Below are 15,733 nucleotides of genomic sequence, written 5' to 3'. Positions count from 1 at the left end.
AGCACAGCGAGGAGCGGAGGCTCTGCCGGCCAAGGCCTCCCCTGGAAGCCCCGCGCAGGCCCGCTGAGAGCAGCCCACTCGGGGTCCCCCGTGACCGAGCCGACCGTCCAGTGACGGAGCCGGACAACAGCGAGCGAGCCTGCGAACGGCCTGGGACGACCCCGCCGGCCGCCCGGGCCTCTGCGACCACACGCCACCAGCCGCCCTCCAGCCTCGCCGGGGCTGCCCGCCGGCTCCCCGTCACCGTCCCCCAAACCCCCCGTTCTCTCCGCTGTGGCCCCCCCTCCCTCCACGCTGACACGTCCCCCACCCGGGCCTCCCGCAGCCCCGAGACCCCCGACGCCTGCTGGGCTCGCTGCTCTACCCTCAGGAACCAGCACAAGACATTCTTGAATCAGCGAGAACTAACAATCACTGATTTACGGTGATTTAACAGTGGGAAGTTCAACGGGACGCTGAAGACAGGCACGAAAACACAGACGGAGTAGTTTCTGGGCGCTGGCTTGTGTGAGGCGGTCTCCTAGGTCCCGGGAAGAGACGGGGATGAAGAGTTAGTCCAGTGTGATCTGGGCTTCGGGCGTAAGAAACCTGATTCTCGCCCTGGGATTACTAGTTCACCTCTAACCATTTCTTCACATGCAAAAGGCCAGTCACCCGAACGAAGCGCAAAGGCTTGCTATTTTGTGGCTTTACACAGTCAACATTCACATCTGTTTTTGGTGATGTAGTTGTTCAAATCTTTTGCTTCTGTTTAAACAGAGCGGTCGTTTTCTCATGATTGAGTTTTGGGAGTTCTTTATCTATGTTGGTTACCAGTCATTTATCAGATATGCATTTTGCAAACATATCCTACAAATCTGTGGCTTGTCTTCATTTTCTTAACAATGTCTTTCGAAGAACGTAGGATTTTTACCTTTAAGTCTAGTTTATCAATTTTTTTCTTTTACAATTTGTACTGTTTGTGACCTACAAAATCATTGCCTAACTAACTCAAGCCTACAAAGGTTTTCTTCTAGAAATTTTATACTTTTGGTTTTTCATTTAGGTCTCTGACCAATTTGAGTTAATTTTTGTAAGAGTGAGAGAGATTAGTTTAGGCTCTTTTTGCATACGGCTGTTCAAATGTTCTGGGTCCCCTAGAGAAATGGAAATAAAAACAAAAATAAACAAATGGGACCTAACGAAACTTAAAAGCTTTTGCACAGCAAAGGAAACCATAAACAAGATGAAAAGACAACCATCAGAATGGGAGGAAATATTAGCAAATGAAGCAACTGACAAAGGATTAATCTCCAAATATACAAGCAGCTCATGCAGCTCAACATCAAAAAAACAAACAACCCAATCCAAAAATGGGCAGAAGACCTAAATAGACATTTCTCCAAAGAAGATATACAGATTGCCAACAAACACGTGAAAGAATGCTCAACATCATTAATCATTAGAGAAATGCAAATCAAAACTACAATGAGATATCATCTCACACCGGTCAGAATAGCCATCATCAAAAAATCTACAAACAATAAATGCTGGAGAGGGTGTGGAGAAAAGGAAACCCTCTTGCACTGTTGGTGGGAATGTAAATTGATACAGCCACTGTGGAGAACAGTATGGAGGTTCCTTAAAAAACTAAAAATAGAACTACCATACGACCCAGCAATCCCACTACTGGGCATATACCCTGAGAAAACCATAATTCAAAAAGAGTCATGTACCACAATGTTCACTGCAGCTCTATTTACAATAGCCAGGACATGGAAGCAACCTAAGTGTCCATCATCGGATGAATGGATAAAGCAGATGTGGCATATATATACAATGGAATATTACTCAGCCATAAAAAGAAGCAAAATTGAGTTATTTGTCGTGAGGTGGATGGACCTAGAGTCTGTCATACAGAGTGAAGTAAGTCAGAAAGAGAAAAACAAATACCGTATGCTAACACATATATATGGAATCTAAAAAAAAAAAAAAAAAAAAGGCCATGAAAAACCTAGGGGCAAGATGGGAATAAAGACACAGACCTACTAGGGAATGGACTTGAGGATACAGGGAGGGGGAAAGGTAAGCTGGGACAAAGTGAGAGAGTGGCATGGACATACATACACAACCAAATGTAAAACAGATAGCTAGTGGGAAGCAGCCGCATAGCACAGGGAGATCAGCTCGGTGCTTTGTGACCACCTAGAGGGGTGGGATAGGGAGGGTGGGAGGGAGGGAGACACAAGAGGGAAGAGATATGGGGATATATGTACATGTATACCTGATTCACTTTGTTATGAAGGAGAAACTAACACACCATTGTAAAGCAATTATACTCCAATAAAGATGTTAAAAAAAAATGTTCTGGGTCTCATTTATTTAAATAATCATCCTTTCTGCACTGGATTTCCTTGGCATCTTTATAAAAAAATCAACTGACATCTTGGTAACAGAAAGTCTTCCAATCCATGTGCACAATATAGTTCTCATATACAGACTGTCCTTGATTTTTCTTCATTGTCTTACACTTCCCAGCATACAAATCCTATACATATTTTGTTAGATCTACCCTTAAGCATTTCATGGTTTTTTTGGGGGGCTTTTTTTGGTGCTTTATAAATGGTACATTTTAAAATGTCAATTTCTAATTGCTCATTGCTAGTATATACAAATATGAGTAATTTTTGTATATGGATATCATAATGTGCAACTTTGGTAAACTCACTTATTAAATCTTAGTAGAGAGTTAAATTTTTGGTAGAGCCTTTTTGGGATTTTATATGGAGACAATCATATCATCTATTAAAACAAAAGAGACAGTTTTGTTTCTTCCTCTTTTCTGGTCTACCCAGGTTTAATGTAGTTCTTTAGACTCCATTTTGCTAATATATATTTTTCCTGAACATGGTTATTTAATGAGGTTTTCAAAAATGATAGCATTTGGGCTGTGTTTTAATATAGTCTCATAAAAATTTAAGCTCATCTATTATACACTCTTCATATGCATAATTTTATGTGTGTATTCTTAGCCTGCATTCACTGTTTTGTATTATATACTATTTTTGCCAACAGTTTTTCCATTTTTATTTACCTTTCAAAGGATCAGCTTTTGAATTTACTGCTTATTCAATCGTTACTTTCACGTTTTCCTTTATCTTTTCTTTCTCCTACTTTCCTTTGGTCTTGCCTTTTTCTTCTAAACTTTTTAGTTGGATGCCAACCTCATTTGTTTCATTTCTTTTTACCAGTGCACAGCCCCGGTTTGATTTGCAAGGCACTGCCTAACACATGAGCCGGTGGAGGTGGAGCTTCCATCTGCTGACCACTCCCGGGAGGTGGTGTCTGAGCGGGAGATGCTCGGTGTTCACACGGAGGCTGCTTCTGACCATTGGCCTCCCCTGACCATGGCCCCTCTTGGGACGTTATCCCCGTACTGGGTCAGATTGCCGCTACATGTGGTCCTTCTAACAGAAGAAGAAAGCTGCTGGGGGCGGGTGGAATTTTTAGGTCTTTGACTCAGAATTCATCTCAGGAGCAGTTAACACACTGCTGCTTGCTTTCCCCATCGGTGTGGCCCTCCCAGTGGAAGGGGCAGAGGAGGTGCCACCTCTTCCTGTTTCCTTTGGATGCTGTCAGTGATGGTACAGGCCATGTAAGAATGACTATTTCTCTAACTTAGCTTTAAGACATTTCTAACAATGTGATTATTGACAATAATACAAAGGTCAAAATAATTAAAATGTGAGTGTAAAAATTACGTATCTAAGTGGGAGCCTAAGCTAAATCTCATCCAGAGGCCAAGTTAGTAACACACTTGGGTAATTGTTGTCACAGGCAATTGGTTTATGCTTTCACGCTTCTCCATGCTAAGTAACTCGTGCGGGGTAAGATTTTATTATTAATTTTCTCTGTAATTCCATTATTCAGAAATTTCTGTTCTATCATTGTTTTTTTTAATCAAAGTTTCCTTTTCTCCCCCTTTTTACATTTATTTTTTTATTCATTTTTGGCTGTGTTGGGTCTCCGCCGCTGTGCGTGGGCCCTCTCCAGTTGTGGCGAGCGGGGGCCGCTCTTCGTGGCGGTGCACGGGCCTCCCATTGCGGTGGCCTCTCTCCTTGCAGAGCATGGGCTCTAGGCACACGGGCCTCAGCACCTGTGGCCTGCGGGCTCTAGAGCGCAGGCTCGGTAGTTGTGGCGCACAGGCTTAGTGGCTCCGCGGCATGTGGGATCTTCCCGGATGAGGGCTTGAACCCGTGTCCCCTGCATTGGCAGGCGGATTCTTAAGCTCTGTGCCACCAGGGAAGCCCTGTGCTATCAATCTTGGAAAGCCTGGGAGACGTTTCCTTTTCCACATTAGCGATTACACCCGCACAACTGCCAGCTGTGCTCCAGGGACACATTATTTACCGCGTACTTTATAAATCATAATTTGATCACCAACATGTCTTCATTTTCAATTGTGGTACTACCATCACTGTTATAATTTACTAGAATTATGAACATAACGTGAACCTGATCGCCTGGAAAAGCTGCCAGTCAATACTCACGGCAGGCTGCGTGGTTCATGCTCTGTCCTGCTCCTGAGGGTCACGGAGTGGGGCTCACGTCACAGACAGGGACCTGCTCCCCACAAACATGCTGATGCCACACCACAGTGAGTCCTGCTTCAATAAGCAGACACCATAAAGTGAATTTAAATCCACAGCACACTGCATACGTTAGAGTAAATCAAAAGCAATGCTGTTAAGGGTGGGACACGCTTCTGTTTTTAAGTCATCCACTCGTGGTTTGTCATAAACTTTAGCTGATTCTTGCATGCAAATGACCACATGAGCAGATGATACCTACACCCTGAAATAATACTTAATATAGAAATTATATATGTGAGGGACATGGCCACAGAGGAGAAAGGATGTTACCAACAGACAGCAAGTTTACAGGCCTAAGAGTCATTGAAAATCATGGCCAATCAATCTTTTTGAACCAAAGCGGCCAGGGGTTTTGGGGTTGCGTCGCACTGGCCTTGCTCACTCGAGGTGATGACCTGGCGCCCGAGGCGCCGCCCCCTGAGCTGACTCGGTGGCGCCTGTTGGGGACACTGGCTCCGTCTCAGCTTCCTGCAGCTGCAATGGACACACAGCTCACGAGGGCTGGATTTTAACTTTGTCCAGGAATTTCCAGGAACATGTAAAGTTTGCTAAGCTGGAGTCTGCTATGCTGAGGCTATACAGGCAAAGTGACAGGCAAGCGAAACTTTCTACGCTCTTGGAGAAAATGAAATATTGATCACTTATCATAAGAAACAGCGACCGGGGCCTAAGTAGGCTGCAGGTTCTGAATCCGAAATCACTCCTCCCGCTCTGACGCTCCAGCATCCACTGCACGTGACAGCTCCAAACACACACGTCACTGCAAAGTGCCCAGTGACCACACCTCAGAAAGCCGTTAACAGCTTAAAGTAAATTCCCCAGAATTCCATTATCTGTATAATAAAAATGCATTTGTGCACATGCACAGGTAAGGTAGGAGAGCCTCTCTGTTTTCAGGAAAGTGAAAATGAAGAACTGCTGCAAGATCAGAGACTCAACAACCAGCACGTTCTACTCAATAAGTCACATTCTTTCTGAAAACTAAGATGAGAGGACACAAGAGCCATATGCAAATAGGGATTATAAGAGAATAGTGTTGATGCAGAGCGTATAAAGCCAGTTAAGTCTCCTAAACGATAAGGTTGCTTATTAACCATACACGTTGTGATCGGTCAAGGCTGAGGGCAAACAGAGAACATCAACTGAGCCATTTCCCTGGAAAAAGCTCCAGGGTGCAATATTCTAAGCACTTTATTCAATAAAAAATGCTTTTAAAACAGTACTTTGGTGATTGGGAAACACTGCCATCATCCGTCAACCTAACTGCAGCAAAGTTCAATAAGCGAAATAATGAACCGTTCAGATGATTTTCCTCGGGCTTTGGGGACCTGCAAACACGGCATCAACTGAGTGCTTTAAAAATTATGATGAAGTTGAGTCTTTTCATTTTTAGATTTAAAATATGTGTTCGGGATTTCTTAAAGGTTACTTAATGGTATGCCACTTTTAACCATTGTCCAATTTCCAAAGTAGGAAGAAATTTTGAAGTAAAAAATTTAAATATAAGATTAGCAGTTTCTATTTAGTTCTGGAAATCTTGGAATCAGTGAAACCCCTCTCTATTGTGAATTCCTAATTTAAGATTTCAAAAGTGCTATAACATAAAAACCTAAAGATAAAAAAAAATCCCAGGTATTTTCAACAAAATTTTAATTTATTTTTGGGAGGTAATTAGGTAAATACGTAACACAGGATTTTTGAAACTTCCAATAAAATTTTCCTTGGGAAACATCTATGGTCTAAGTTTCCCATGCTCAGGACTGGGAAAGCACACGTTTTCAGTATGTAATCACGTGGAACTTGAGAGAATCTCTAGAATGCTAGACTATGAAAAACAGTGTGCTTAACCCTTCCTTTGTAAGAAAAAGAGGTGGTGCATTTCCTCTCAAAGAGCGTCACGGGAACCCGGTACCTGTCGCAAGGCTGACAGGGCACGGCAGGGTGGCAGGGGCAGCTCCTGTGCCTCGTAACGACCCACCCCATCAGCCGAGGCCGCCACAGCTGCTGGGACCACTGAGCTGTGCCGTCCTCCGAGGTTCCCTGTCACCCAGCAAAAACATCTGGTACACACACACGATTCCAGAAGTCATACTGAGCTGTGGCTGCAAAGAGATCTTCACACACCTATTGGTTGACATAATCTATAAAGCAGAGCGGTGGTGACGATGAAGGGGACCCTGAGCTCCCGCCCACCGCGTAACTGGTCTGGGACGTGGCGCCTGGAATATGCGCCCTGAAGACAGCGGGGTGCTTCCACAGCCCCTGCCTTCCCCTCTGTACGACGGCTGAGCTACCCTGTGGAGCGACTCAGCAACTGACCACACCGCAGGCAGCCCCAGTTTCCACGGGCTCTCCTAACACTTCCTGGGAAGAGAGGCATGGCGACTCACAAAAAGGCGAAAGCATCTAACTCCGAGACGCCGCCCGGCTAACCCACAGGGAAAGCTCCTCCCGGACCAGCTGGGGATGCGGTGACGGGCATGCGGCACCGAGGCCCCGTGTCGACGAGGCTCATCTCAGGTCACCACCACACCTTCCGGCCCCCCTCCAAGCGGACCGGCAGTGCTGTCCCACCACCTCCCAGGCCTGGGGTTCCGTCCGCCACGATGCACAGAGCCCAGGTCCCGGAAGACGGAATGAAAGCACAGACTCTGCACGTGACAGGAGCACCGCGTGGCTGGGACACGTCACACGGCGCGGACGAAACGTCCGAGGGCACTGGGAGGACGAAGCTGGCGAGGCCACAGTCACTTGAGATCAGGTTCAGAGCTGCTGCTTTTCCTTCAGCTTTTTCATTCTTTCTGGTTGAATACCAAAACTCTGACTCATTATAAAAGCAGTACGTTTACTGTCACCGCTTCAAATAATAAACAGTGCTTGGAAAACAGAACGCCCCCGTCACCCCCGTCACCGGGGTGCACCCAGCCCACTAGCTGCTCGAGACCAAGACGAGTGTTGGCATCGGGCAGAGCTGGACACAGGCCGGGGGCAGAGGTCAGCCCCGTGGGCACCATGCGAGCGGCCGGACTTGAGTGCCTCATGTCTGGAAATCACCGTGAGGTCCAGGCCCACTTCGTGAAGCAGGCAGGCGTTAGGTCCTGGGCAGGCACCACGGGCTCTGGTGCAGACGGCTGCCAGGAGGAGAGCTGCAGGGACAGTGGCACAGCTGCGCGCAGGAGCCCCTCGAGAGTGAGCTGGGGAGGGATGTCTGTCCTGCTGTGTGGCGCTGGGGGCGGGGCCTGGAGAGATGTCCTCAGGGAAGGCTCCCTTGGCTCCTAACTCTGGGCACCAAGACTGGACGTGTGACCCCGAGGTCACAGCGGTGGTGACAGCCACAGGGAAAAGAGGGAACGCTGAGTTTCAGTGGAGATGGAGGACCAAGTGGGAATGTTCTCAGCTTTCCGTGTTTAAAAAAAAACAAACTTTCATCTTTTTGGCTGTTTTTTCACCACCTATAAGCTCTGACATGACTAACAACATGTTATAATTTCTAAATTGACAAAACAAAAGTGGTGCTGGGAAAACTGGACAGCTACATGTAAAAGAATGAAATTAGAACATTCTCTAACACCACATACAAAAAAGAATCTCAAACTGATTAAGGACCTAAATGTAAGACCAAAACCCATAAAACTCCTAGAAGAAAGCATAGGCAGAAGTCTCTTTGACATAAATCGTAGCAATATTTTTTTAGATGTCTCCTAAAGCAAAGGAATTGAGAGCAAAAATAAACAAATGGGACCTAATTAAGCTTAAAAGCTTTTGCACAGCAAAGGGAACCATCAACAAAACAAAAGAAACAACCTACTGAATGGGAGAAAATATTTGCAAGTGATGTGACCGATAAGGAGTTAATATCCAAAACATAAAAATAGCTCATACAACTCCACATCAAAAAACAAACAACCTGATTAAAAAATGGGCAGAAGACCTGAAGAGACATTTTTCCAAAGAAGACATACAGACGGCCAACAGGCACATGAAAAGATGCTCAACATCGCTAATTATTAGAGAAATGCAAATCAAAAGCACAATGAGACAACACCTCACACCGGTCAGAATGGCTATCATCAAAAAGACAAGAAATAACAAACGCTGGCAAGGATGTGGAGAAAGGGGAACTCTTGTGCACTGTTGGTGGGAGTGTAAATTGGTGCAGCCACTGTGGAAAATGGTATGGAGGTTCCTCAGAAAACTAAGAATAGAACGACCATATGACCCAGCAATTTCACTCCTGGCTATGTATCTGACAAAAACAAAGACACCAATTCAAAAAGATACATGCACCCCAATGTTTGTAGCAGCATTATTTACAATTGCCAAGATATGGAAGCAACCTAAGTGTCCATCAACAGGATAAAGAACGGATAAAGAAGATGTGGTATATATATACAATGGGATACTATGCAGCCATAAAAAAGAATAAAATTTTGCCATTTGCAGCAACGTGGATGGACTTGGAGGGTGTTATGCTAAGTGAAATAAGTCAGACTGAGAAAGACAAATACTGTATGATATCACTTACATGTGGGAAATCTAAAAAATACAACAAACTAGGAAATATAACAAAAAACAGACTCACAGACATAGAGAACAAACTAGTGGTTACCAGTGTGGGGAGGGATAGGGGATGGGACATGATGGGGGAGGGGAGTAAGGGGTACAAACTATCATGTATAAAATAAGCTACAAGGATATATTGTACAACACAGGGAATACAGCCAATCTTTTTTTTAAAATAATCTTTTATTTATTTATTTATTTTTGGCTGCGCTGGGTCTTTGTTGCTGCGCGCGGGCTTTCTCTAGTTGCGGCGAGCAGGGGCTACTCTTCATTGCAGTGCATGGGCTTCTCATTGTGGTGGCTTCTCTTGTTGCAGAGCACAGGCTATAGGCACGCGGGCTTCAGTAGTTGTGGTGCGTGGGCTCAGTAGTTGTGGCTCGTGGGCTCTAGAGCACAGGCTCAGTAGTTGTGGCGCACAGGCTTAGCTGCTCCATGGCATGTGGGGTCTTCCCGGACCAGGGCTTGAACTCGTGTCCCCTGCATTGGCAGGACAATTCTTAACCACTGTGCCACGAGGGAAGAAACCCAGCCAATCTCTTACAATAACAATAAAAGAAGTATAACCTTTAAAAATTGTGAATCACTAACTATCCTGTACACCTGTAACTTACATGACACTGTACATCAACTATACTTCAATTAAAAAAAAAAAGAAATACCTATGTAACTAAAGCTTCAAAAATAAATTTGCTCTCAAAAAATAAAGCTGCGTTAGGAGCTGGTAAATGCCCTGAGCCTGCTGGTGCGTTCAGGGTTTATCATTAGGAAGTGAGAACGCCGTAGCTGGGGTCCCCTGCACTTTACACCCTGAGACTGTGCGGGGCGCTGCTGACAGCACTGGTCCTCACCTCATATCCTGAAAGCACGTCAAAAGGAAAGATGTACAAGACTCAGTGGTTCTCAGTTGTGGGTGCAACTTGCTGGATTTTCAGAATGGAGGAACGTCAGTCCCACCAGGCCTGCTGGAAAATCAGCACTTCTAGAACTGAGCATGTGCATAGAGAACGGCAAGTATGAAAAAAACAGAACGAAACAGAGCTAGTAGTCCACGGGATGTGTAGACAGGGTTAAGAACCCGTGCCGGTGGTCCACCTGTAGCCCCCAGGGGTCTGCAGACGAGGCCGTGCGGGCACCTTCGGGAACGAGAGTACTGTCGTGGAAACCAGAGGAGGGACACCGCCGGCTGTTCCCGAGCAGGAAGGCTGCACAGCACAGAGGAGCCTGCCCGAGGGCAGCAGAGGGGCCCCTCCTGGACGCAGAGCCGCGGGCTGGGGGAGTGCTGTCAGAGAGGAAGGACTCTTCTCTTTGGAAATAAACTTGTTAACGGGATCAGCAGGTTCCTCTCTTTAAAACATTAGGTCAGAGTTTTTAAAACCTTTGATTGAAGGTACTTTTTTGAGAGGTTATTTACCTATATGATCCAGTTTTACAAGATATTTGAAGAAGTCTGCTCATTTCACGTCCATGGTTGGTTTGATGACTTGACAGAATTATCAGAACCCTGAGTGCAAAGGGTAGATGAGAAAACTATATATAAAGTACACTAAGATTGTACAGGAAGTGGACAAATTTAATAATAATTTTTATCAACCTAAAAATCAAAGAATGACTGATGTAAAGTCAGAAATGACTCATTTACCACATTTAAGATTTTACCATTTCTGTCTTCTGTAGGTTTTTGAAATTATTTACATCCTAATTCTGTTTTGAAATACATACATCATATCTAAATTCTGGCAAAAATAACTGGAAATTTAACGTGCAAATATGAAGATTCACTCGGAGAGAAGAGGACACGGGAGGGTGCAGCCTGCAGACCTTATGGAGTCAGTGAGCTCCCCGCGTCCGCTCACGGCTCTCCTGGAACTGACTCGAGGCCGTTCTGGGACGTGTGGGCACATGCCCGCAAGGCCTGGGTCAGGGCAGGGGTCCCGCCAGGAGGGAGCTGGCCAGATTCCTGACCTGTGGCGAAAGCCCGCACTGAAAACCACCGTCAAGCCCCCTCCTCACCCCACAAGAAACTCCTCAGGCCCGGAGCCCAGTGAGCCCTCGGGGAGGCGCCGTCCGCACCCCGAGGACCCGTCGGGAATGGGCCGCTCGGCCCGACTGACCTCATCGGGGCTGGAGGCCTGGTAGGTGCGGTTGTCGTCGCTGAAATCCTGGTCGGCCTCGGCGAACTCGGTCTCCCCGGCCGCGCCGCGGGCCTCGTACACGGGGGTCACGTTGTGACACAGGGCGACAGCCTTCACGGCCTCGTGGACCCGGCTGCTCACGCTTTTCCTGACCTTGGGCGCTGAGGACTGGGCTTTTCTTGGGGGTGCTGAACTGGCGTTGTTTCCACTGGCCTGGGACTGCGTCTGCCAAACACAGGACGCCGAAGAATTAGAGACAGCAGAGCCGGTGCTGGGATGAGTAACGCGCACGACTTTGATGGGCTGCTTAGCCTCAGCCAGGACTAAGACCAGCTCGAGACGATTACCTCTGACATGCGCCCCACTGGGGTGACAAGTTACCCTTTTATCCTTGTACTACAAAGTGCTTTGACATTTCCCAGTTGTCGAGTAACCAAAATATTTGCTATAATACTCAAAATCTCTCCATCTCCTTTGAGTAGATTCACTGTAACCATGGCATGAATTTGCTAAGTCCTTTCTAAAAGCAAAGTTAAAAACAGAATGGAATAGGATACTCACAACTGCTCTCGTTTCTCTTTAAAAACTGCTGTGCATAAAATGGTATACACAGCTGGGCTTCCCTGGTGGCACAGTGGTTTAGAACCTGCCTGCCAGTGCAGGGGACATGGGTTCGAGCCCTGGTCCAGGAAGATCCCACATGCTGCAGAGCAACTAAGCCCATGCACCACAACTACTGAGCCTGCGCTCTAGAGCCCGCGTGCCACAACTACTGAGCCCGCGAGCCACACTACTGAAACTGTGCGCCTATAGCCTGTGCTCTGCAACAAGAGAAGCCACCACAATGAGAAGCCCGTGCACCGCAACAAAGAGTAGCCCCCGCTCGCCTCAACTAGAGAAAGCCCGCGCGCAGCAACGAAGACCAAAAGCAGCCAAAGATAAATAAATAAAAACAAACATTTATTTAAAAAAAAAAGGTATACAGCTAAAAGCAGGAAAACATGATAATGAACGTTCCCTTAATACTATGAACTCATCCAGCTTTGCAACCGTCTCTGAAGTGTGTCTGGTTTGTAGATAATAATCATCAGATACAATAATCACTGCAGTGGGAGGAAAAGCGACCTTCTCGTCATATTTCAAAACTGTTCCCTTGAAGCCACCACCCACTCCTCCCGGATGTGCCCGACAGCCCTGGACAGACATCTCCACCCGCGTTCACCTCCTCCGGTGGGGGGGGCCTGGGAGTGCCCCGACCCCAAGGCCCATCAGACACTTCTCCCCTGAACCTCAGGGGAACTCCCGACAACCCTCGGAAAGCCAGGCCCCTGCTCCCGGGCGGCTGTGCAGAGCCCATCAGATTACAGGGCCGGCTAACGAGGGGCAGCTCCTCTGCTCAGCTGGCGCCCCTTCCTGCCCGCGCCTCCGACCCACACCTGCGTCCTGCCTGCCCCGCCGCTAGCACAGCCGAAGAATGCGGCGGCCTCCTCCTGCTGAATGTGCCGTGTTTACCGACGGCTGTATCGTTTCACTCCACACGAATTCCACTCACGATCATGTCCTCATCACCAAGTGCTTCCAGTGGGTAAACGTGATCGGGTTACACAAGATCTGTGTTACGTTACTGTGGACCCAGCAGACTATTATCAACTTAATAATGAAACGTAAGGAATAAAATCAGTTTCACATAAAAGGACTGTCTGCCCAGCTAACCAACACACAGCTTTTAGTAAAAAGATTTTTAAGCTTCTTAGATGGAATACTATTTGCTGTATTTATATGACTCACCTTTTCTGCTTTTAATTTTTTTTCTAGTAAAATAACTTATTTGGAATTATTAAAATCATATTCATGGGTAATATAAATTAATATTGTTTAAAACAGATGTTACCTGGTACTATTTAATCATAGATTACAAGGAGAAGGGAAGTCATGTTCCTTCCCCTTTAAAATGTTTTCTTCTATTAATAAATATTCTAGGTTACAAACTACTCTGTATTAAAATGAATGACATCCTAATCAATAAAGTGCTTGGTTTTAAGTGTTCTTGCACGTATGTGCGTTTCTGGGCACGTATGACCACACATATAATACATACATCCTCATATAAGATTGTTTTCATTTGACAGCATCTCAATAGTAAAGTACATGCCAGACTGGTGCACATTACAGAAAAAAGAGACGGTTTTCACAAAACTGAATATAAGGCTGACAACATACAAGGAAGAACTGCAGAGGCCAAGGGTAATTCAGTCCAGTCTTCGTGAAATCAAGTGGGAGACAAAGGCCTGTAAACAAGAACCTGCCGGCCTCGGCAGGTGGGGCGCCGGCGTGGCCCAGGGAGCCTGGCGGCAGCAGGGAGACACGCGGCCATCACACCCCGCGAGCGCTCTGCACGTGCCAACCCCACACACCTCGGCTCCTCAGGAGAGAAGAGGCCTCAGGAAGTGGTCCTGAATCAATGCCCTGGGATGGCTGGGTGTGATGACGCCGAGTCAGTGACTGCAAGTTATACAATGGGTCAGAAGAAACCCAGGGACTGAAACACAAGCCCTACTTGGGGAAGGGCCGTGGAAACCACGCAGCCGAAAATAAACTGGAAGGTGGCTTATGTCCCCACCGCTCCAGGGTCTCCGCCTGACCTGGGCACCCAGTGGCCCTGACACACCTAACGTCGGGAGCCTGAAAGGTTGGGAGGACCCCAGCCCAGACGCCCTGGCAGAGAACGGACGCTGTAACCACCAGGCTGCACCCTCACGTGAAAGAAACAATTCCTCTTCCTGTAGAGGCTCCGGTGAAAAAGACAAGATTGAGGTTTCGTCTTAAAAAACAAAAAAACAAACAACAAAAAAACCCTGTCCTTATCTCTGAGAGATACAGACTACATATTTACAGATGAACTAATGTGATATTATATTCAAGTTTCACTTCGAAATAACAATCTGACGGACACTGGCTATGATGAAACAGGACCAGCTGCCCACGGATAATCGTGGAAGTTGAAGGGCAGAAAAACTACGGTTCCTACTTCTGTTTACTGAAAAGGTTAAAAATATGTACCTTTAAAAAATATGAGAAAGCCTTATTAATTATGAGGAAAAACAGAGGGATTGTTAAGAAACATATTTGATGCAGGATTCTACTTAATACTCTTAAAAATACTATGTTTACTGAGTGATTTATACAAATAATTCACTAAGAAAATTTAATAAGAATAAACGATTTAAGGTCGTTAAGTCTATGATTATACAATATAGAAATTTTAATTTAAAATTAGTCCAAAAACTGTTTCTCGATTTATAAACGCACGATGAGTAAAGTAATGCCTTAGCATCAACAGAGAAGGCGCCACGTTGCAGGTCAAGCAGGTAACAGGCTCAGGGCCACTCAGCAGCACCGGGTACCTTTGCCAGAAGATCCCCTGCAGGACTGAACCGGCTTACCTGTGAGTAGGAATTCACGAGGTGGTTCTGGATCTCATCCATCGTGTCCGTCCCGTAAGACACGGTGCCCAGATGCAGCCGCTTAAATACCATCTCGTTCCGCGTGAGGGTTCCTAGGGCAGAAGCAGCAAGGACACCGTCAACTCAGGTGGCCCATCAGGCAGATGGAGGCCACACCCCACGCGCCCCACGCCCAGGGCTGGACGCGCTCTGCACCTGTGAGCACGCTGCTCGGCCACACAAAGCGTCCTCCAGCGTCACCTGCACTATGTTTTCATTTCACTAGTGAGGACCAGAGCTTCCTTCCTGGAACGTCAGGTTCCCCTTTCAGTAACTTTTAGTAACGGCAAGGGTTCTGGTTCTGTGGAGAAGGTCTGGACTCTGTCTTCCAGTTCTGAGTCACTCTCTTTGTAACTACACCCGAGAATGCTGCCTGAGAGACCAGTGCGTCGATCCGTTTCAAATAAGTTTATTTCGAAAAATTAAGTTTTTTTCATTGAACAGAAACAACGCATTTAGGCCTCGGCATCCACGTGCGTCGTACGGAGAGGAGGTGAGGAAGGAGAGGCGTTTTCTCTCCAGCTGGTCTCTAGCCTGTGAACCCCGGTGCGGGCCCTCTGCATCGCCCTGGCACTGCCCACCAACCCGGGCAGGTCAGTTTTAGGTTTCAGCTTCCAATCAAAAGATACACAACCAAATGCAGTGAAGTAACAGCAATGAACAGAGGGGCAGCAGAGGTAACGCCATGTATTTCAAAAACTTGGTGAACTTCCATTAAAAGTGGCACATAAGTTCCCAGTGTTATTTATCTTGTGACCCTGACAGGAGACCCTAAACACTGTGCATCTAGCACTTAATATGAAAACATACACGCACATACACGCACACAGTCTGGGCTGCTCCGGTTTTACAGAAGGAGAGCCACACGGTGTGGTGCAGGGGGAACTCCCTGTGAACTCCGGCA

At 46.6% G+C, this 15,733-nt stretch overlaps 1 protein-coding gene across 7 annotated transcripts in view; it reads right to left on the bottom strand.

The window, feature by feature from the left end:
* The window catches only part of ATP9B (ATPase phospholipid transporting 9B (putative)), a 227,399-nt gene that overhangs the window by 31,810 nt on the left and 179,856 nt on the right, over window positions 1-15,733 (bottom strand). For all 7 annotated transcript variants that reach the window (XM_036874381.1, XM_036874378.1, XM_036874376.1 and 4 more), the window contains 2 exons: window positions 14,770-14,882; window positions 11,306-11,551 (listed from right to left, as the gene is read on the bottom strand). In XM_036874381.1, the coding sequence (XP_036730276.1) occupies window positions 11,306-11,551; window positions 14,770-14,882 (359 nt within the window). The remainder of the gene's footprint in view (window positions 1-11,305; window positions 11,552-14,769; window positions 14,883-15,733) is intronic.

The sequence above is a fragment of the Balaenoptera musculus genome, chromosome 14 (genome assembly GCF_009873245.2).
Source record: "Balaenoptera musculus isolate JJ_BM4_2016_0621 chromosome 14, mBalMus1.pri.v3, whole genome shotgun sequence".
Classification (NCBI taxonomy): Eukaryota; Metazoa; Chordata; class Mammalia; order Artiodactyla; family Balaenopteridae; genus Balaenoptera; species Balaenoptera musculus.
This window is presented reverse-complemented; position numbering and strand designations above follow the sequence as displayed.